Genomic DNA, 23,856 nt, shown 5'->3' with positions numbered 1-23,856 from the left:
CACTGTGTATACTGCTGCCCAGTATAGTGGTGGTGGTGATGGGCCCTGTGCAAGGTGTGACAGGCCCATCCCAGCCAGCGCTGAAGCCTCCGCTATCCAAGACAGCGGTATACAGATGTGTTCATAGTTTCTTTTATAGTCCGGCCCTCCAATGGTCTGAGGGACAGTGAACTGGCCCCCTGTGTAAAAAGTTTGGGGACCCCTGATTTAGAGTCTCCGTCCCCAATCATATCCCCTCCATCCATGTAATCAAGCAGTTATTTTTCTTCTGTGTTTCTACTCCCACAGTTTTCCCTCTGAATGTGGATAGTGTTCCTTCTCATAGATCCCTCCGAGTTGTTTTGGATCACTGCATTGCCACTAATGGAGAAGTCACATTACATTCGATTGTACCACCGTTGATACAATTTCTAATAGTCCTTTTCTAACATTTGGAATCATGTGTTATCTATTCTGCAATACATATTTCCATGTTCATTATATTGGAAAAAAAGACACTGCTTACCTTATACAAATATATTGTTTACACTAGAGAAAAATTTATGGAGGAAAATAAAATAAAGGTATGCTTCAATTTGTATCCAGATACTGTCAGTTCCTTCTATGACTGTAATTAGCCTTTTTTCTTCATGAGTCCTTTGGGGTAGTTTTGGATCCTTGCATTGCTGATGATAATTCATTCATTCACTGTTGTTTATTGTATATTATTGCTATTACTGTGTATATATAATGGCTTTTTCTTAATTCTTTTGGACTTCTGCTGTATGTAATGCAATTGACCATCTTTTCCTGCTGAGTATATTCTCTTCTTCCTGTTTGCCTCTTATTTTTTTTGCCTTCTCAGTACTCCATGGTGGTTCATCCTTCATATCTTGCCCTGGAACTGTAGGTATACCCCCAAGAATATTGTCCTCCATCCTTCTAAATCCTTTTTTTGCTTCATAAACCTCTTTTTTAAAAAAACCCTTACCTTCCATCTTAAAGTCAATACTGTGTATTGGTTTCTAGGCAGAAGAGTGGTAAGGAGTAGGAGTGGGGGTTAAGGGACTTGCCCAGCACACAGCTAGGAAGTATCTGAGGCCAGATTTGAACCTAGGACACCCACTGAACTACCTGGCTGCCCTCTCTTAAACCTCTTTGTCAGTCTGATAAAGCTTATGGATTCTTCAGAGATGCATAAAATAAAATGTTTAGGATTATAAAGGAAACCAATTATATTGAATCTGTTGTAAAAATATTTTTTAAAAACAAGGCCACGGATCTCAGATTAATAGCTCCAACTCCACAGTCTGTCTTGGTGACCTCCTCAGCTCTTAAGGGTTTAATATCTTAATGGAGATTGACTCCTCAATCTGTATATCCAAACCTACTGAGTTTTAGTCCCTTATCATTGTCTGCCCACTGGACATCTCAAACTGACTGTCCTATAGACATTTCAAACTTAACATTTAGAACATTAGGATTCATTCAGTTCTTAGAACTCACTGGCTTTCCTCTTAAATTTCCCCTCTTCTGAACTTATGTGTTATTATCCAGAGTTGCCTTCCTTTCACTCCGATAAGATTACTCATTCTCAGTCATACTCTAATCATCTTTCTCACTTAACTTATGTAGCATATCCAAAAGTCTTAGTGTAATTTTAAGTGATAAAAGCTTAAAACTGCTCTGAGACTTTTGGAATACTCTGCATAATCAGTCATTTCCCAAAATGGACATCTAAGTGGCACAGTAGATACATAAAGCATGGGCCTTAGAATCAGGAATATTTGAGACTTACTGGTCTTGTTATCCTGGGCAATTTACTTAACCTCTTTGTGCTTCAGTCAGTCAGTATTTAAGGGTTTACTGTGTGCTAGTCACTATGCTAAGTGTTTTGGATAAAAAAAGAGACAAAAGACAGTCTTACCTTTTTAGAAGCTTACCATCAAATGGGAGAGACAACATGCAAACAAGTATATACAAAACAAGCTAAATATATGATGAATGAGAAATAATCAACAGGAGGGAGGCATTAGCCTTAAGAGTAGTTGGGGAAGACTTCTACTAAATGAAGGGATTTTAATGGGTCTTAAAGCAAAGTAGGGAGGTCATTAGGTGGAATGAAGGAGGGAGAGTGTTCTAGCTGTGAGAGACAGCCAGAGAAATATCCAGAACCAAGAAATGGAATGTCTTGTTCATGGAACAGGCAGGAGGCCGTTGTCACTGAATAAAAAAATAGATATTGGGGCAGTAAAGAATAAGAGAACTGGAAAGGCAAGAGAGGGCTAGTTTAGGAAAGTCTTTGAATGCCAAATAGAAGATTTTGTATTTGAACTTGGAGGCAATGGGGAAGCCACTGGAGTTTTTTGAATAAGGGGATTGACATGGCGAGATCTGTGCTTTAGGAAGATGGGTTGGACTGGGGACTTGAGGTGGGAAGAGCCACCCATAGATTATTGCAATAGTCTAAGCATGTGATAATGAAAGCATGCAGTGTCATAGAGAAGGGGGCTTATAAGAGAGATAGTGCAAAAATGAAATTGACAAGCCTCATTAAGAGAATGGATATGGATGGAGAGTGAGAGATAGTGAGGAGTTTAGGATGATGACTGTTTGCAAGCCCAGAGGATTAGGAGAATGGCTTTGCCCATTATAGTATAGGGAATGGTGTAGGGGGAGAGATGATGAGTTCTATTTTGTAAATGTTGAATTTAAGTCCTCAGTTTGAGATATGTGAAAGACAGTTGGAGTTTCAAGATTGGAGGTCAGCAGAATTTGGAATAGGATAGGTAGATGTGAGAGTAACCAGCATAGAGATGGCAGCTGATGAAATTACATGAAGTGGTGTAGAAGAGGAGAAAGAGACCCAGGAAAGAACTCTGAGGAACACCTGTGATTAGAAGGCATGATCTGGAGCCTCAGTTTTCTTATGAAATAGGAAAAATAATAGCACCTACTTCACGGGGTTGTTATGAGGTTCAAACATATAAAGCTCATTATAAACCCTAATGCATTATTTAAATGCCACCTATCATCATCATATTTAATAAATGTCGTCATCTCTAATTTTACAATATTTCCTCTATATATGTCTTCTCCACTCTTTTGTACAGCTACTTCCATAGCTGGTCTCCCTACTTCAAGTTTCTTCCCCATGAAATCTTCCCTCTGTAATCCTCACTCTATTCAGCTGTCAGAGTGATTTTTCTTAAAGCTTAGGCCTGGCCACCCTCACTCTTCTCTTCAGTAAACTTCAGTGGTTTCCTGTTACCTCCGTGATCATATATCAGGTCCTTTGTTTGCTATTTATCCTCTTCACAACCTGTCCTCTTCTTGCCTTTCTGGTCTTCTTTTTTCCCCTCCTTCCTACTGTTCCTTGCACAGAACACCCCATCTCCTGTCTACATGCCTTTGTACTCACTGTTTTGACTGGAATACTCTCTCTCACCTCATAGAATTTCTGGCTTCCTTTGAGACTTAGCCCAAACAACACTCTCTCTAAAAGGCCTTTCCTCCCAGTGCTCAATCTAGGCAGGTATAGGGTGAGACAAGGATTCTGAAATATGTCCTGTGTGTTGATTTGTTAGTCAGTGACTGACTCTCTTATCTCTTAATATGCATGATAGATACGAAAAAGTATTAACAAAACACTTTTAAAAATGTACAGAAGGAAAAAATGAATGGAAGGGGATACAAATATAGCAATTTTCTTACTATTTTATTAAACCCTTTGTATCTTTAATGCTTAACATATAGTAAACAGTTACTACTTGTTGACTGATAGATTGAAAAAAAATCTTTATGCCAGAAATAATTTATTATATACAGAAATAAATATTATTATATACAATTTATAATAGTCCTTTTCTAACATTTGGAATCATGTGTTATCTATCTTGTAATACATATTTCCATGTTTATTATATTGAAAAAGAAGACACTGCTTACCTTATACAAATATATTGTTTACACTAGAGAAAAATTCATGGAGGAAAATAAAAGAAAAATATGCTTCAATTGGTATTCAGACACTGTCAGTTCAATTTTGTGGGTCTCTTAGTTAAATAAGATAACATATACAGCACATACACATACATATACATGTATTCATACCCATACCCTTCATACTTAATGACATTTTTTATGAAATATTTGCCATTCATTACACTAAAGGAAAAAATTGAATAAGTTTGTTGTAACTTTGATTCTTGTATCTTCTATTTCCAATTAACCAATGGACAATTGATGTAATTTATTTATTGCACATAGTAGGCATTTAATAAATCCTGATGGCATTAGATTGAACAGGATTTCACTCACTGCTGGCCTCTGATAGCATGGGAACAGGCCTGACATTTCTGAAACCATTGTCCCTATCACCAATCTGAGAAATCACCAAGATTTATCACCAATATCACCAAGATGAGAAAGTATGATTTTTTGATTATGTGCATTTTAAAAATTGTTTTCTTTATCACTTCTCCATTAGCTTTGACAATAGCCTCTGTTTGGTCAGTAGGACCGTTTCATCTTTTGAATTCATAATAGGAGGTAGGCAATTCATATGCTTTCATAGGAAGGGCAAATTAAATTTAAGTATACTTTGGTAAAATGCATCCAAAATTTAATAAGTAGTAATTTTGGTCAGAAACAGTCATTTAATCATGATTTATAGTTAAAATTAAATGTTTATATAACACTCCAGGATCTTTTGATGTCCAAAAACTCCCAAGAACCTGGCAGCAAGCCAGTAGTTAGCTCCACATTTAAAATAATTGTTCAGACAGAACTCCCCCCCCCCCCCCATACTGTGCATTACCACTTGGAATATGATAAAAATACTTAATTTTTTTCTTTCTTTCTTTTTTTTAGCTCTCACTATAGCTTGCCAATAGAGCCTTCTCTTTTGCTAGATGAAGCAAAAGGACACCTTTATTTTGTCTTGATGGCATCTGCCTCAAGTCATATCTGTAGTCCCACCATCTCTAATGAGCGGAGAGTTAAATTTTACTAATACACTTGGTTTGATTTCTGTAGTTGTTCCCTTGGTTTGCCTTACTTTGTTCAGCATCAGTTCATTCAATTCTTTCTAAATTCCTCTGAATTCTTTATATATGCTGTTTCTGATAGTACCATAAATTTTTACCCTCATTTACCATAATTTGTTCTGCCATTCTCCAATCAAAGATTTCCCACACGCTTTCCATTTTGTTTTTTTTTTTGCTACCACAAAAAGTACAAGTGCTTTAAATATTTTCATATAAATGGTATTTTTTTTTCTGTCTTGGACTTCATTGGAGTATATACCTACTTGTAATATCTCTAGGTCAAAGAATATAAACAGCTTAGAAACTTTTTTAGCATAGCTTTTTCTTTTAAAATGTTCTCAAGAAACACAAACTTTCCATATGCAAAGGAAAGGAAAAAAAGATTATGTATGAAACTGAAACTGCTATGTATAACTTGTTTTTCTTTCTTATTTTTTTGGAAATTTTTATTTAATTAGTTAATTTAGAGTATTTTTCCATGGTTACAAGAATCATGTTTTTTCCCTTCCCTTCTCCCATCCCCTTCCTGCAGCCAATGTGCAATTCCATTGGGTTTTACATGTGTCATTGATCAAGACCTATTTCCATATTATTGATATTTTTACTAGGGTGATCATTTAGAGTCTACATCCCCAATCATATCCCCATCAACCCATGTATAACTTGTTTTTCTTGAAGCATTCATTAACTTTATTACCAACACTGTCTTCTATCTCTCCTATTCCTGAATTTTTTTCTGAATATTTTTTTCCTGTGTCATTTTATTTTCCTTTTCTTCTGAGTCAGCATCACTAGTCAGTCAGTCAGTCATTACTAAGTGCCAGGCATCATGCTAAATAAAAGAGAGGCCATTCATTTCTACCCACCCAGCCCTCTCCTCTTTCTCAGTATAAACCTTTCCTTGTAACAAATACAATCATTCAATACAAATCTGTATTGGTAGTATCTAAAAATGTTCATCTCCCATCTGTACCTTTAGTACATCACCTCTCTGGCAGGAGGTAGGAAGAATACTTCATCATCATTCTTTTGGAATTGTGAGTTATCATTGCATTAGTGAGAGTTGTTAAGTCTTCCTATGGTGTTTTTCTTTAGTATTGTTTTAACTTATTAATTTTTCTCCTGGTTCTATTTACTTCACTCTTAGGACAAGTGTGCTTGAATTAATCCCTTTTATCACTTAAAGCACAGTATCTTTCTTTACATTCATATACTATGATTTGTTCAGCTCTTCCAGTGGATTGAAACTGGAACAAAAATTCACTTTGTTTTTAATTCTCTACTATAACAAAAAGTGCTGCTATAAATATTTATGTACACAGTAATAGCTAGTGTTTTATAGCCCTTAAAAGTTTACAGAACACTTCATAAATAATTATCTCATTTTATCTTCACAAAAATCCAGTGAGGTAGATATGATTTATTATCCTATTTTTGCAGATGAGGAAATTGCGATAGGCACAGGTTAAGTGACTTATCCAAGTTCACACAGCTAGTAAGTGTCCAAGGTTGATTTGAACCCAAGTTTTCTAGACTTCAGACCCAGTGCTCTATCATTCAGTAAACCACCTGGCTGCCTTTTCCTTTTATCTTTGATCTCTTTAAGATATAAGCTTAGTAGTGGTATTGCTAAGACAAAAGATAGAGTTTAGTGTTTCTTGGGATATAATTCCAAATTTTTCCCTCAGTGGTTAGACTACTTTACAGATCTGCTAGTGGAATTGGGATTACTGTCTTCCCAGTCTTTGTAACAATTGTCATTTCCCTTTTTTCTGATAATGTGAGGTGAAATCTCAGAGTTGGATTTTTCTTGTAATTAGTGATTTGGAACATTTAAAAATAGGGCCGTGGTAGTTTGTATTCCTAATTTTTAAAAACTTTGTCTTTGACACTTTTTTTGCTTCATGTATTTGTACTAGTTTCCTTTTATGTTTTGGCAATCAGGCTTCAGATATTTCGTGAGAATATGTTTTCCCCCATTGGCAAGTTTTCATTATTCTAGTTCCGTTGATTTTGTCCTAGGAAAATTTTAAGTCAACATTTTTCATTTTTTGTTATTTGTCTCTTGTTTGGTTATGAATTTTCCCTCAAACCATAGATTTTAAAGGTTTGCCTTTAAAGAGAACTTCTCCTTTAGGTCCTTTTTAAAAAAAATTATGTGACCTTTTATGTTAAGAAAATGTATCCACTTGGAACTTATTTTAATATATGGTGGAGATGTTGGTTCAAATATAATTTCTCTCAAACTGTTTCCCCAGTTCTTCCAATTCTGTCAAACTGTTTTCTCAATAATTCTTGTTGAATAGAAAGTTTTTCCCTAGTAGTTTATATTCTGGTGTTAAATAAATATTGGGCTTCTGGTTCCTTCACCCATTAGTTACCTAATCTGTTCTGTGCTTGAATTTTACAGAGTTAACTTACTACAGTTGTTGAATTTCAATCCATAATTATCAAGATCAACATGCAAACATATAATTTTAATCTTTTCTCTGCCTAGCTTACTCTGACATGAATGGAAAATAATTTTCTCATCTCCAAAAACAAAAGTCTTGAATCACTTTTAAAGTGATAGAAAATTATTTCATGAAGAAGTAGGGCAATAAAGAGAGGGGCTTAAATAGCCTTTTCCAGTATCCTTGGTCCTTGTGGAAGGTAACTAATAGAATTATCAGTCCAGCTGAGTTCTAATTTTGTCAAATTTTATTTTTCCTACAGTTGGCAAGCATGAGTTGACTGGGCACAAAGTTGCTGTGAAGATCTTGAATCGACAGAAAATCCGAAGCCTTGATGTGGTAGGGAAAATTCGCAGAGAAATCCAGAACCTCAAGCTTTTCAGACATCCTCATATCATCAAGCTGTAAGTTAGATTTAAATATTAACTGTTAAATTATATCTACTTAAGTGTTAATTATATCCACTCAACTTCTATTATATTTTGTTAATTTCCTATTGTTTGAAAAGAAAGATGACTATCTTTCCCCTTTTTTGTCTTTGTTATTTTGTTCATTAATAATTACATTCCTGTAAGACTTTTCCACATACAAAGTACTTTAAAATAGATTTGTGAGGAAAGCAGGGCTTGGATCAGGCTTATTTTAACACTGGGGAGACTGAAACACAAATGTGACTTCCTCAAGGATATAGAGATAATAAAGACCTGGAGGAGCCAGGACTCAGACCAAGGGCATTTGACCTGTAAGCCTTGTGCAGTGGTCTTCAAACCAGAGACCATGTCATGTTCTTGTCAAATGTTTTTATACTGGCCATTCTATTTGCCTAAAATGCTTCCCTTCCTCACTTTATCTCTCAGAATACCTGGCTTTGAAGGTATTTTTATACCTTCAATATATACAAGGCTCAGCCCTAAGCTACCTTCCTTATGGAACCTTTTCTGAACACCACACCCCAGCTTCCAATCCCTTTCTCCCTAAATCACCTTGTATTAATTTGTATATATGTGTACATCCAGCTCTGCTATAATGCTAGATATGCATTCCTCAAAAGCAATGCTCAATGAGATATCACACCATAACAACTATGGTTTATGGAAAAAAATGGGGTGTGGGCCTAACACTCAAAAACTTTTGTCAGTGACATTTTTTAAAAAAGATAGGAACCTTATAAAAAAGTAGCAGTTTTTTTTTTATACATGATAGATGGTTAAGAAATACCTACATACTAAAGTAGTGCTCTGTCTGTGGCCTCTGAATACTGCTCTGCCAATCCCTAAAACAAATTGGGCTGACCTTAACTCTGGGCCTCAGGCCTAGAGGCCCTGAACAAAAGGAGTAAACATAGCATTGACCAACCCTGTTGCACTAGAAGTTGTGCAATGGCATTTTAGAAAGACTGAAGTTTAGTTGTGAAAATCAGTTTTGGAAAAGTTGTAGCTTTTAAGTTGTTGGGAAATGGTGTAGTTTTCTGACTACTTTCATTGTTTCTCACAGGAGAAATTACATAGGATGCAAACTTGAAATACACATTATGCTGAAAATGTTCCCTACTATATCAGTTCCATTGGAACAAATAATCTAGTAAGATCTTTGACAGTAGGGACTGTTTCAACTTCTGTCTTTGTATCTTCAGTACCTAGTTCACAGAGTGGTACTTAAGAAATGTTTAAATATTTTGTTATGTTTTGTTATCTTTTTGTGTTTATAGATTTTTAAAAGTATATTTTAGGGATAACTGGTAGGTAACTAAAAGATAGATTTTATTGTTAAATATTTTGAAATTAATTTTGAACTTTTGTGAAACTTTAATTTGCTACTATTTGTTTTGAATTTTACTATAAGATTATTTCTCTCACCAGGTATCAGGTCATTAGTACACCATCTGACATTTTCATGGTAATGGAATATGTGTCCGGTGGAGAGCTGTTTGATTATATTTGTAAAAATGGAAGGGTAAGTGATTCTAACTTTATACTGAAGTGGCATGTATGTTTTTTTAAACCCTTTCCTTTCTAGAATCAATACCCTGTATATACTGCAGTTTGGAACTGCTCTTACTAAAATGAGGTCTAAAGAACAGAACAGAAAACTTCATATAAGGCCAGATTAGGGTATAGTATAGTGGAGCTATAAGTCCCTTAGACCTAAATACTTTGCATTAAAAAAACCCCTCACCTTGTGTCTTAAAATAAATACTGTGTATTGGTTCTAAGGCAGAAGAGTGGTAAGGGCTAGGCAGGTCAGTGGAGGTTAAGTGATTTGCCCAGGGTCACATAGCCAAAAAGGGCCCGAAGCCAGACTCAAACCTAGGATCTCTCAACTCTAGGCCTGTTTCAATCTACTGAGCTACCTAGCTACCCCTGTGGCATGTAGTGTGTAATTACGCCTGAGAAGTTTAAAAGTGCCAGTTGGAAAGGTTTTTTTTTTTTTAATAATAGGTTGATTTAACTCAAGTGCTATGATCATTTAGTCCAAATGTTCTAGTTGAGTTTCCTCAGGCACCCCCTTCATTGAAATTATGGAGTCATACAATTTTTAGAACTGGAAGGATCTTAGAAATCCAGTCCACATTAGTAGTAGACTTGGGTTGTTTTCCTTCTTCCTTTTCCCTTCTAATCCTTCCTACTTTTGTGCTAGGGACTGACTCTCAGTGAGAAATTAGATAGACTACAATAGTTAGAAAAGGCTTTATGATGGAGGTAAGTTTTAGAATCATGGAATTTTAGAATTGTAAGGGATCCCACAAATCAGCTTATCTAATCACATTTTATAAATGAAGAAACTTTTTTTTGCCTAAAATTAAAATTAGATGAAAATTTGCCTAAACTCACATATTTAGTAACAAAGCTAAAACTAGAATGCAGGTGCATTGATTCTTAATCCAGAGTGCTTCCTGCTGTTTCCCTCACCACGACTTGTTTTGTTCTCATCTAAACTAGGTTTAATTAATTTTGCTAATATCTGTTTAACATGTTTCATTCAGATTTGTTTCCAGGGTTGCCTTCATTAATAGATTTGGGGGAGTAGAATAAGTCTGTAGTAGTCATTTGGGTGTGGTGCTACAATAATACTTCATTGTTAGGCAGAAAATTACATATTGAAAGTAAAATGGGCTCTCAGAATTAAATGGCATATCACAAAGCCCATCAAAGGTGAAATCATGTGCGATCTTATATATACACACATAGCAGGTAAAATATTGAAGGAATACATAGTCTTTCATAGTAAATTTCATAGAAAATAAGTAATTTAAATACTCAGTTTTAGAACTATACTTTGTAATTTTTGCTTCCAAGTCTTTTGTTTGGCTTTTGAAAGAAATTTGAAATAGATACCTTCTATCAAAGCCAATTAAAAATATAAACAGTAAAATGTCACTATGTTTTAGAGGTTAAAAAAAATTGCCATTCCCTTACCATATTTTTCTGTCTACTACTAATAACTTCCCAAGATTGAGTTAAAATAAGCAAGAAGTTAACCTTTTCAAGGATTCCTTTTTTGCTTTAGTGTTTCTAGTCATCCCTGTCCTAGGAGAACTTGTAAATATTTTAAACTCTGTATTTTAATCTTTAGGAACATTCCCTTCCAATTGGGACAACTGAATGACTCCCTGTGAAGAGAGCACTGGACCTGGAGTCAGAAAAAACTGAGTTGATTCAGTCTCAGATGCTTACTAGCTCTGTGACTCTGGGCAAGTCACTCACCCTGTCTTCTTTAATTTGCTTAATTCTGTAATTGAGATAATAAGATAATACTAGGGTTGTTTCAAGAATCAAATATCAAATATTTGTAAAGTGCTCAGCACAGTGCCTGACACATAGTAGGTTCTTAATAAATGCCTATTCCCTTCTCTCCCTTCTAATTCTTTTACAAAACTCTTCCATCTCCATCTTACCATCAAGCCAACTATGTCCATTCCTCACTATTTAACTTCTGTCATATTTTAGCATCTCTTGTAATCTTGTATCCTCCTTTATTAACATTGATAAAATGGCCCTTGTTGCTGTTTTATTATCTATAAAAATAACAATCATAGAATAAAGTACTTGAAGGGACCTTAGAGACCATCTAGTTTAACTTATACAAGGACGACAAAGCAGTCATCATCATTCCTAAAAAATCATCCTCCAGTTTTTATTTGATGACCTAATAACTCAAGATAGCACACTTCATTTATTTACAGCTATTTTAAGACTATTTGGCTTTCTTGTAATTTCTGTCTAGTTTTCCCTTTAGGGACCAAACAAAAATCTTCACCTCTTTTATGTGATAGACCTTAATGTACTTGAAAACAACTATCTTGTTTCCTCTCAGTCTCTTCCCCAGGCTAACCATTGAGTTCCTCTAACCATTTCCCATATAGCATAATCTTGAGGTCTGTCACCATCTGGTCTCCCTCCTTTGACTACTTTCCAGATTATTGTACTTCCTAAAATGTAGTACCCAGGACTAAACACAATCCAAATCTTGCCTGATTATGGTAGGGTACAATGGAATTGGGTAGCTCAGTGGAGCAGTTAAATAGAGGGCCAGGTCTAGAGTCAGGAAGACTTTTCTTCCTGTGTTCAAATCTGGCTGTATACACTTACTAACTGTGACCCTGGGCAAGTCACTTAACCCTGGTTTCCTGTTTCCTCATTTATAAAATGAGCTGGAGAAGGAAATGACAAACTACTCCAGTATCTTTACCAAGAAAACCCCAGATGGCATCACAAAGAGTTGCATCACAAAGAGTTGAACGTGACTAAAAAGACTTAAGAACAATAATAACGGAAGTATCATTTTAGTCTTGGTAGTCTCTCTGTTGGTGCCTTCTCAGATAACTTAGCTTTTTTGACTGCTCTGTAACACTGTTGACTTTCAATTCCACTATACCTCCCAGATTGAAGACAAACTATTGCCTAACCATACCTTCTATATCTTTTATTATTAAAGCAAAATTTATTGAACTCAAGTAAATTTTTGTGTTTATCCTAAAAGATTCAGCCCTACATTCTGATCTTGAGTTCTGACTCTTATGCGTTATTTTGTCTTACTTTCTTAAGTTTATATCAGCTACACTTTAGTATATTATCCATTTGGGCAATTGTTTATGATTAGGATTAAAAAATTAAATAGTAAGGAGCCAAGAACACATCTTCAGGATATTATTCTGAAGACTTTCTTCCAAGTTGACATTGAGTTAATTATGACAATTCTTTGGGTCAAACCACTTAATTAAGTTACCATCTAGCCTGTACCAATCTAGAAACTGCATCAGGAAAAAAACTAAAAGAGGTCAAGTTAGATGACCTGTACTTGAAGAAGATGTGCTGGCCCTTTGTAATTATCACTTTCTTTTCTGAATATTCATTAACTATCATAATGATTTATTCTAAAATTTTTCTAACAATTAAAGTTAAGCTCATTGGCCTATAGTTTTTAGATTATACTAATATTCTTTTGACTATACTACAGCTTTCCTTCAATCTAAAGCAATAATTATATCTAATATCTGAACTTATACTTTCAGTTGAGATATATCTATCTACATATATAGGTATATCCTCTCTTTTTCTATCTCTTCCTTCCTCTATTTTTTTCCTCTCTTCTTCTGTCTCTTCCCACCGTCCTTTCTTGAGAATCTGAGATAATTGCCTTGGTTAACTTTTTTTCCCCCAAACCTAAATTGTTCTATTTGGGAGGTTCCTTAATGGAACCCTCAGGTCTGTGAATTAATTTCAAGGGAGGATTAACTTAGATGGGGAAAAAAATTACATCTTTATTTTTCATTACCCTCTTAACTAAAGTTTAATATTTCCTTTAATTATGACATTTTAAAAAAAGGTTAAGAACCCTTGGCCTCTGAATTCTCTATGTACCCATGCTGATATCTTTAGTCTGTTTCATCTTTTTTTGTCATTAGCAATGTTTTCAAAATTTTATTCTTGGGGACTTCTATCTATCTTGGGCTTATTTCATTTGTAGAATCTTACCTATTCTTTCTGTTTTCATAATGAAAGCAGGCAACCAGTGTTTCTGACTTTTAAAGCTATATAAATTCTCATTTGATCTTCACAACAGTCATAAGCGCATAAATATCTATTTTACACACAAGGAAATTGAGTTTTTAATTTTATTTTTAACTAAATCTCAGCTCAGTTACTTCGTAATCATACAATCAAGACTAGAATCCAGGAGGACATTTAACTGCAAATCTATACCACAGCTCCTTCCCAATCTAAAGAAAATTAGTCAGTGGTTTAATCTAATATTTTATATTTATGCAGGTCATTCTGCTCTTCAGAGTTGATGCACATCTCTTACCATTTTGGGTGAGCTCCTTATAGGCAAGGAGTGTTTTCTTTTTGTCTTTGAATCCCCAGTGCTTTGACTCACTTTATAAATGATTAGTTGTCATTAGAAATTATTGTGCTTACTGTGTGTTGGTATCCAAATACTTCTTTTCCCAACATGTTATATTTTCTTTATATATATATATGTATATATATATATATGTATATATATATATATAATTATATATGTTAATCTATATATCAAAACGTTTAAATTTATAGTTTCATTGATAGAATTTTTTCAAGTAGCCAAAATACAAGGAATCAATTCAGGTATTGTTGTGCTATACTAATTTTACTATGGTAACTTTGACCAGTGTCTTAAGTATCCTCAGATTTAAGTTAGTAAATCATATGTATTTGTATATATATATGTGTGTTCATGTATGTATATTTAAATGTTCCTTTTTTCATGCATAGTATCTAGCCTTTTTATTCCATGTATTACTTGTTTCTATTCCCAATACATATTTGAATTTTTAAATAAAGATTGAGGCCTGGCTTTCAATCTACTGAACTACCTAGCTACCCCCTGTCATTTGATCTTTGGTAACTGAAGTAAGGTTCATCCTGTGTTTCAGATGAGGAAATTGAGACATAAAATGTTTAGGTAATTTGTCTGAAAGCAACATGCAGCAATTAGACAATATTGTCTAAATTTCATATTTTGATTTTCATATCCAATTTCAAATTTCATGGACATATGTCTAATTTTATATTTATTTCCCTACTGTCTTGACCTGTATATATTATAGTAGAGGTTTATTGAATGTTTAGTGGAATCAATGTTTCTTTTGCCTTTCCTTTTTGAAGGTTACCTTTACATACATTTTCCCCCCATTGTATGTATCATGTGCTTTTCTGTATAACATAACTTCCATTTTTTAAAGATATTTTACAGTTACTTAATTCCTCATGTGGAATTTTTTAATCTTCACATCCATGTATGAGTGACCTTTTTCATATTATTTAAAAAAATGAATGCCATTTTAAAATTTCTTAGAGTGTAATGTTACCTAAGGATTGATAATCTTTTTAGGGAAAGGTTATCATAATTCTTTTTTTTTCCTTCTTTCAAAGTAACCTCCTACTTGGATTGTTACTATTGCTGTTTTTAAACTTCATAGAATTTAAGATGTGAAAGACTGTTTAGAATATTTAACATATTAATCTATTTAAGAATGCATAAATTCCCTATAAGAGAGGTTACTAGCTTATTTATTAAATGGCACATCATGGTTCAACAGTCAGTAGCTATCAAAAGTAAGTTAGTAGGAAAATTTTATTAAGCTAGGAAATGTGACAAATTGGGAAGCAAAACATTAATGAACCTGAAAACTTCCATTAAGATTCTATAAAGGGTTTTTATAAATAAGTAAAGAACATATTTTTATTATATTTTATAACATGCATTTAGCACTTTTGCATTTCAATTAGAAAGAATGTATATAATAAAAGACTAATGAATATATACACTAGGGGAAAATATCATTACTCTTTCTGGTCATCTTAAACCAGTTATTTTCTTTTTCTTTTTTTTTTAATAAACATTATTTTATTTGGTCATTTCCAAACATTTTAATTATTTTCTGAATTAGTAAGTAATGTCACTTTCCCATATAAATAAGAAACCTTTTCATCTAAATATTCTGTAGAACATCTTCAAAAAACAGTGGCTTGTTGATGCTTTTAGTTTTTCATTTTTATTTTTTTGGAGTTGACTCCAAGATGGAAGGTAAGGGTTTTAAAAAATAAAAAATACTGTGTATTGACTCCAAGGCAGAAGAGTGGTAAGGGCCAGGCAATGGGGGTCAAGTGACTTGCCCTGGGTCACACAGCTGGGAAGTGTCTGAGGCCATATTTGAACCTAGGACCTCCCATCTCTAGGCCTGGTTCGCAATCCACTGAGCTACCCAGTTGCCCCTTGTTGATGCTTTTAAAGAAACCCAATAATGTTGATTTCCCAATCTCTCTCCCCCAGTAGAACCAAGGAGTACAGTTAAAACAAATTCTCACACTGACTACACATAGTATATGCTATAGTTAATGGAAAGTGTGCCACAAAGTAGTAGAATCATGCTAATAAAATCAGAGGGGGGAAAATTAATCTTTGAAAAATGTTTGCTTTCCCCTTAAATGTACAAATTTTAGTCCACAGATACCATCTGTGTCCCTGTTATGTGCTTTAAGGAAAGCATCCTTTAATAAGTTGGCTGAGGATTGCTGATGCATAAAAAGGCATAATAAGAGCAGGAGATAATGTAATTAAGTTTACCAGAAATGTTTTCATAGTGAAATGAAAGTACCATCTCAATTGCCTTTATAACATTGTATCCATTCTTTTTTTTCTTTTAAAGGTATAATGAATTTATGAACTCCAGACCCTTAGAGTAACTGGACTATGTAAACATTGTTCCCCTGACCCCTCAATATGGGTACTTTAAAAAAGTATTTTTTTGCATCATATTTGTTTTTCAATATGCCTCTCCATCTCCTTTGTTACAAGTCTCCCTGTGTAACAGATTAAAAAACACCAAATGAATTTAGTAAGATCCATTTACCTAAGATATGTGAAGTATTCCACATTAAAATTCTTCCATCCCTTTACTGGAAAGAGAGAAATACATATTTATGGCTCCTTTGGTGCTAGACTTGGTCTTTCTACAGCATTCAAGTTTCATTTTATTGTTTCTTTTTCTATTCATGTTGTCATTGTGCGCATTGTTTTCCTGCTTCTGTTATTTCTGTAATGGAGAAATGGTTTGGAGTTGGTAAAAAAACAGGAATCTAGGAGAGTCAGATGTTGTTTAGGATTGGCTCAGGAGAGAGGAGAGGGGCTTTGAATATTTTTCCCCTTCTGCTTTCCCTCCTTATCTAAAGCTGCTCTCACAGATTTGCTCTTGTCTCTCTTGTCCCCCCTCCACTACTAGAGACTAAATGTTTCTTCATAGGAAGATGTTTCTCCCCTTGATCTGTTCACTCACACTTGATTCATAGCTTGGGGAAAAGATAACTACTTTAATGTCAGTTAACTCAATCAGGGTAATACAAAGGAATAACTGACAGGGAGAAGAATGAGAAAGGAAAGTGGGGGAAGTGGGTCCCTTACTCTAGCTAGAACTCTTTTCCTCCTTCCTCGAGTTTGGGGCGGGGGGACTCAGGCTTTGGCAGCCTAAGCCCCTGAGAGATAGTCAGGTTGACTGAACCTGGGTTTGGCCCCTTGGCCACAGTTCAGACCCAGGGCAACAGGAGCTGAGGTAAAGTCTAACAGATTCAAAATGCCTTTTCTCAGTTTTCTCTTCAATAGTCTTTTCAATTGGGAAATGTTGGGGGGAAGGATTTCCAGTCACAAATAGGAAAAGATGGGTAACCCTCCAGAGAAAATCTTATTCACCCCTCCCTCTTCAGCCTCTCCAGACTGAGAGACCAACTACTCTTCAGAGGGAACTTTCTGCTCCTCAAGATTCCAGCCTTCTGGGACCCCTCCCCTGTCAAGGTGATCAGATCCACATACTCTTCAGCTTGACACTTTTTCTTTAGTGCCAGCCTCTGTCACACTTCCAACCTCCTCTCATTTCATTGAATTTCTCATGTTTGTATTTTCTTTATTTTTTTCACAGTAATATTCCATTATATTCATATGTCTATTTCCCAATTGATGGGATTCCACTTTGTGCCCAGTTCTTTGTTATCACGAAGAATGCTTCTATGGATATTTTGATTATAAATGGGAGCTTTCTATTTTTATATCAATGGAAGTAGTTGGATCTATAAGTGAAAGTTTATTTTAGTTATTTTCCCCTTCCATAATTCTAAATTGTTTGTTAAAATGGGTAGAACAGTTTATAGCTCCCAACTGTCAGCCTGCCTGTCTTCTTGCAGGCCTTTCAACATTGGCTATTTAATCCTTTGTCATTTTTGCCAGTTTGCTTGGTGTGAGTTGAAAGGTCAGAGTTGTTTTGATTTTCATTCTTTGTATTATCAGGGATTTGGAAAAATCTTTTGTGTAGCTGCTAAATTTTCCTTTTGAGAACAATTTGTTTGCATGCTATTTTTTTCTAGTTTACAGTTTTCCTTATTGTAGCTCCATTGTTTTGTTGTGCAAATTTTTAAACAAATTTTCAGGAAATTGAAATTGTACATTTTATCTTCTATGTTCTTCTCTATTTCTTATTTGATTAAAAATTCTCCCACTAACCATAACTTTGAAAAAGCATTCCTTCTACTTTGCTGAGTTAAAAAAAAAGGAATTTTTCTATTTGGATCTCATATCCATTTGTAATTTATTTATGTACAAAGTGTGATATTTTTTTCCCAAACTACTTTTCAATTTTTCCCAGCAATTCTTATATAAAAAAGAGTTCTTACTCAAGTAAATTCTTAATTTGTTTTTTTCTTCCCCCTTTTTTTAAATCTTTATTTTATTTTAATAACAAATTTCCACATAAATTTTCCAAAATTATATGATTCATATTCTTCCCTCCCCCCCCCCCTTCTTTTCTTCCCTTCTCCCTCCTGGAGCTGACAAGCAATTCAGTCTGTGTTATATAGTATCGTCATGCAAAACATTTCCATATTATTCATTTTTTTAAGTGAATAATCCTATAAAATCAAAACCTCAGATCATATACCCAAATAAACAAGTGATAAATCACATGTTTTCATCTGCATGTATACTGCAACAGTTCTTTCTCAGGAAGTGGATAACATTCTTTTTCATAATTGTCTTGTATTACTGTTAGCATCAAAATATGTTACTTGATTGTTTCACAACATTTCATTTACTGTGTATAATGTTCTCCTGGTTCTGCTTATTTCACTCTGCATCAGTTCATGAAGGTCTTTCAAGTTCTTTTTGAAATCATCCTGTTTATCATTTCTTATAGTACTATAGTATTCCATCACCATCATGTACCACAATTTGTTTAGCCATTCTACAATTAAGGGATATCCTTTTAGTTTCCAATTCTTTGCCACAACAAAAAGTGCAGCTATAAATATTTTTGTATAAACAAGTCCTTTCCCATTTTTTTTATCTCTTTGGGATATAGACCTAGTAGTGGTATTGTTGGATCAAAAGGTATGCATTTTTTAATAGCCCTTTGGGCATAATTCCATATTCTCCTCTAGAATGGTTGGATCAATTCACTACTCCACCAGCAAAGCGTTTGTCCCAATTTTGCCATATTCCCTCTAACATTTCTTATTTTCCATTACTGTCATATTGACCAATCTGATAGGTTTGAAGTGGTACCTCAGAGTTGTTTGATTTGCATTTCATTAATCAGGAGGGATTTAGAACATTTTCATATGATTATTGATAGCTTTGATTTAATTTTTCATTAGTTCTTTATATATTTGAGAAATGAGGCTTTTATTAGAGAAATTTGTTTTAAAAATTTTTCCCAGGTTGTTGCTTGCCTTCTAATCTTCATTGCATTGGTTTAGTTTGTACAAATCCTTTTCAATTTAATATAATTAAATTATTCATTTTTACATCTTGTAATGTTCTCTATCTCTTGTTTGGAAGTAATCCTTACTTGGAAAGGATCTCATCCACATGGGAGTGTAGATTTTTTATTTTTTTTGCCCAAAAGCATAGTATTGCTTCACTTTACTTTTGTTGATAATAGAAATGTATGATTTTTTTTTAAATATATTTTATTTGATCATTTCCAAGCATTATTCGTTAAAGACATAGATCGTTTTCTTTTCCTCCCCCTCCCACCCCCCATAGCCGACGCGTAAGTCCACTGGGCATTAGATGTTTTCTTGATTTGAACCCATTGCTTTGTTGATAGTAAGAAATGTATGATTTTGCCCCAAGTATTTTGATTATTTTGGTTTCTCTTAATTTTGAGATAGAACATTTTAATCAATTGCAAGTTTAATGAAATACAAGAGGATCTAGTGTTTATATGAATATTTTGGCCATAGAGTCAATGTTACAGAGAAGGAACATTTTGCCATATTCACAACATTTCTTCTTATCAACTTGCTGCTTCCTTGATGAAATTAGGAATTAAATTAAATTAAATTTAAATTAAAGTTTTACTTATTGTTTGTTTTGACTTTTCACTATTAAAGTAAATATAAATCATTCTTTGTTATTGCTTAACTCAAATTAATGCTGATCTCAGACATGTGGGCAAGTTTAATAAATTATTTAGTGACATGAGCTTTGTTTAGTCATGTTATGTCAAATAAGATCATGGAGAACTGTGCACTCTTAGTATGCTTACATTTTACTTTTGAGTTTATAATACTTTGGCAATTTCAAAGCAGTTTTATTAACATATCCTTGAAGATGATGGGGTTAAGCATTATTACTATTTTATAAACAATAGTGGAGACACCAACATTAAGTAATCTAAAGTTGTATCCATGGCAGGATCAGAAAAAAAAGTTAAGATGCCTTGATAATTCAAATAATGGTATCATAGTACTATTTTTTTCAAAATTTTATATCTGACAAAGAACAGCTTAATTACATTTTCTTCATAGCATAAGTATCGTCATAGTACATTTATTTATTTTGGAATTGGGGAGACAGTAATTGGTTGTTCAGTTGAATTGAGTTAAACTTAATTGATTTTACTCAATTGTATTTTTGTTTCTCTTAAGGTAATTCTTAGGAAGGATTCTGAAATGGGAGCGAGATTTGGAAATGAAAGTTATGTTAAAATATGTAAACATTTAAAAAAGAATTGTGAAAAGGGTAATTTATGAAGTGTTGGAAATAAAAAGATAAAATGATAGCACCTTGACCTTAAGGTATTCGTTGTATCATGAGATCTGACATATACACAGAAAACACAAAGAAGGGAATAGTTGTTCAAAGGGGATCTAGCCAGAAAGTTCCAGGAAATTTTGTATAGAGAGTATCATGGATTACATGACAACTGAGCCTTGAAGGTAGAGAAAGATTCTGAAAGTTAATAAAAGAAAGGACTAAGTTGTAGGTATTGGAGGAGAGAAAGAATTGGGGTTTGTCACTACAAAAAAGCATGCATGTATCCTCAGTCTTTAGTAAAGTAGGAATCAGAGTTATCTTCTGGAGAGAAGAATATGAAAGTGGCATTAGGAACTTGTGAGGAGAAGAGATATGGAATAACTGCTATAGAGAAAGGGACAGAGTTCATCAGAACTGGATGTATAGTTTTATTCATGTAGAAATTTAGTAGCCATGACTGCTAGAATCAATGTCTGTCAAATCGTGGTTGTGAGGAAATGAGTTTATAAATCATGAATGGGGCCTGTTAATGCCTTTTTTTTTTTATAAATTATAAGCTCAGGAAGGCCAGAGACATTACTTTGATCTATTATCTCTTAACGGCACATAATCTCTTAATGGCACATTGCTTATATTATAGATGTTGAATAATAAATGTTTGTTGAGTTTACTTGAAATTATTAATGTGTCTGCTAATATAAAATATATATAGGAGGATGCTTATATTTTAGATATTGAATAATAAATGTTTGTTGAGTTAACTTGAAATTATTGTGCTGCCTCCCGGCCCTCGAGAGGCTGCAAGGGTGAGAGAAGATAGAGATAGAGTAGAAGTTTTAGATCCCACGAAGGGCGTGAACGAGCCGACTTTAGAGATGTAAATAATTGAGTCAGTAGACAATTATTATTTTTAAGAGCCACAGCTGCTCCGACCACTGGGTGTTACTATCCAGGCTGTCCCACCCAATGATCTCAATTTAACACTACACTGGTCAGAGGATAATGCTAGTTCAGATGGAAAGGAGATCAGAAACTAAAGGAGGTAGATAATGCTAGGTAGCATTAGGAGAGAGAGAGAGAGGAAGTAAGGCAGGCCTGGCCTAAAGACCAGGCCTTAGTGAGAAAGATAGAGAGGAGAGAGACAGGGGAGAAGATGCTCCTTTGCGAACCTGTGGATGTCCTCCAAGTGGGCGGGCTGGCTGCGGCTCGTTTATTTATAATCTTGGCAGCTCAATACATATTGAACAGTTATATGATACCTCAATACATATGGATGAGTTACCTGGGGTATTCCCATTGGATAATGCAACTTATGACAAGGTGAAGGTGGGGTTATTATCCCCGGGAGAGTAAGACAAAGGAAAGCAAGGTTTCGCACCTAAACTTCAGCCACGCTGGCAATAAAATTTATTGCCATGCACAGGATGGCCATGTGCTCACTCACAATCCTTGTCTCCCTATAATGCCTATGGGCTGGACTGCTACATATTGTGTCTGTTAATAGGAGGTACATTTATTTATTTATTTTTTATTATTTTTAACTTTAATTTTATTTCATCAATTTAGAATATTATTCCTTTGTTACAAGAATCATGTTCTTTTCTTCCCTCCCCTCCCTTTCCCATAGCTGATGCGCAATTCCATTGGGTATTACTTTTGTCCTTGATCAGAACCTATTTCCATGTTGTTGATGTTGATGATCATTTAGTGTCTACATCCCTAATCATATCCCCTCATACCATGTATTCAAGCAGTTGTTTTTCTATTGTGTTTCTACTCCCATTGTTTTCCCTCTGAATGTGGATAGCATTTTTTCTCATAGTTCCCTCCAAGTTGTTCAGGATCGCTGCATTGCCACTAATGGTGAAGTCCATTACATTTGATTGTACCACAGTGTTTCAGTCTCTGTGTATAATGTTCTCCTGGTTCTGCTTCTCTCACTCTGCATCACTTCCTGGAGGTTGTTCCAATCCCCATGGAATTCCTCCACTTTAATTATTCCTTTGAGCACAATAGTATTCCATCACCAGCAGATACCACAATTTGTTCAGCCATTCCCCAATTGATGGGCATCCTCTCGTTTTCCAATTTTTTGCCACCACAAAGAGAACAGCTGTGAATATTTTTATACATGTCTTTTTCCTTATTATCTCTTTGGGGTACAAACCCAGCAGTGCTATGGCTGGATCCAAGGGCAGACAGTCTTTTAGTGCCCTTTGGGCATAGTTCCAAATTGCCTCCAGAATGGTTGAATCAATTCACAACTCCACCAGCAATGAATTAATGTCCCAACTTTGCCACATCCCCTCCAGCATTCATTACTTTCCTTTGCTGTCATGTTAGCCTATCAGCTAGGTGTGAATTGATACCTCAGAGTTGTTTTGATTTGCATCTCAAGAGATTTAGAACACCTTTTCATGTGCTGATTAATAGTTTTGATTTCTTTAACTGAAAATTGCCTATTCATGTCCCTTGCCCATTTATCAAGTGGAGAGAATGGCTTGATTTTTTGTATAATTGGTTTAGTTCTTTATAAATTTGAGTAATTAGACTTTTGTCAGAGTTTTTTATTATGAAGGTTGTTTCCCAATTTGTTGCTTCCCTTCTAATTTTGATTGCATTGGTTTTGTCTGTACAAAAGCTTTTTAATTTAATGTAATCAAAATTATTTATTTTACATTTTGTGATTTTTTTTTCTAACTCTTGTTGCTTGGTCTTAAAATCTTTCCTTTCCCTAAGATCTGACATGTATTCTATTCTGTGTTCACCTAATTGACTTATAGTTTCCTTCTTTATATTCAGGTCATTCACCCATTCTGAGTTTATCTTGGTGTAGGGGGTGAGATGTTGATCCAACCCCAATCTCCCATATTACCTTCCAATTTGTCCCAAAAGCTGGGATCTTTGGGTTTATCATAGACTGTCTTGTTGAGGTCACTTACCCCAGCCTATTCCACTGATTAATAGGAGGTATATTTAGGAGGATTCATGTACTTGGTAATTTTTGTTCAAAAGTCTTGCACATAAAATGCTTTTCTCCTTTTCTTTAGCTGGATGAAAAAGAAAGTCGGCGTTTATTCCAACAAATCCTTTCTGGTGTGGATTATTGTCATAGACACATGGTTGTCCATAGAGATTTGAAACCTGAAAATGTACTGCTTGATGCACACATGAATGCAAAGATAGCTGATTTTGGTAAGAATGTTTTAAAATTAAAAAATGTTGACTCTGGAATGCCAGTGTTATTTTAGATGATCTTTACTCATTCAAAGTATTGCACCAGTTATCCAAGACTGTCTCCTCACTTG

At 34.5% G+C, this 23,856-nt stretch overlaps 1 protein-coding gene and 1 long non-coding RNA gene across 2 annotated transcripts in view; one reads left to right on the top strand and one right to left on the bottom strand.

Moving 5' to 3' along the window:
- PRKAA1 (protein kinase AMP-activated catalytic subunit alpha 1) overlaps positions 1-23,856 on the top strand; it is a 63,998-nt gene that overhangs the window by 7,294 nt on the left and 32,848 nt on the right. The window contains exons 2-4 of the mRNA XM_001364537.5: positions 7,743-7,884; positions 9,340-9,433; positions 23,599-23,743. Coding sequence (XP_001364574.1) covers positions 7,743-7,884; positions 9,340-9,433; positions 23,599-23,743 — 381 coding nt within the window. The remainder of the gene's footprint in view (positions 1-7,742; positions 7,885-9,339; positions 9,434-23,598; positions 23,744-23,856) is intronic.
- LOC103097054 (uncharacterized) overlaps positions 7,710-23,856 on the bottom strand; it is a 67,441-nt gene continuing 51,294 nt past the window's right edge. The window contains exons 3-4 of the long non-coding RNA XR_008917868.1: positions 16,377-16,559; positions 7,710-7,882 (exon numbers count right to left, since the gene is read on the bottom strand). This is a non-coding gene — a long non-coding RNA (uncharacterized LOC103097054). The remainder of the gene's footprint in view (positions 7,883-16,376; positions 16,560-23,856) is intronic.

Source organism: Monodelphis domestica, chromosome 3, assembly GCF_027887165.1.
Source record: "Monodelphis domestica isolate mMonDom1 chromosome 3, mMonDom1.pri, whole genome shotgun sequence".
Classification (NCBI taxonomy): domain Eukaryota; kingdom Metazoa; phylum Chordata; class Mammalia; order Didelphimorphia; family Didelphidae; genus Monodelphis; species Monodelphis domestica.
The sequence above is the reverse complement of the archived record's forward strand: the minus strand, read 5'-3'. Positions and strand labels throughout refer to the sequence as shown.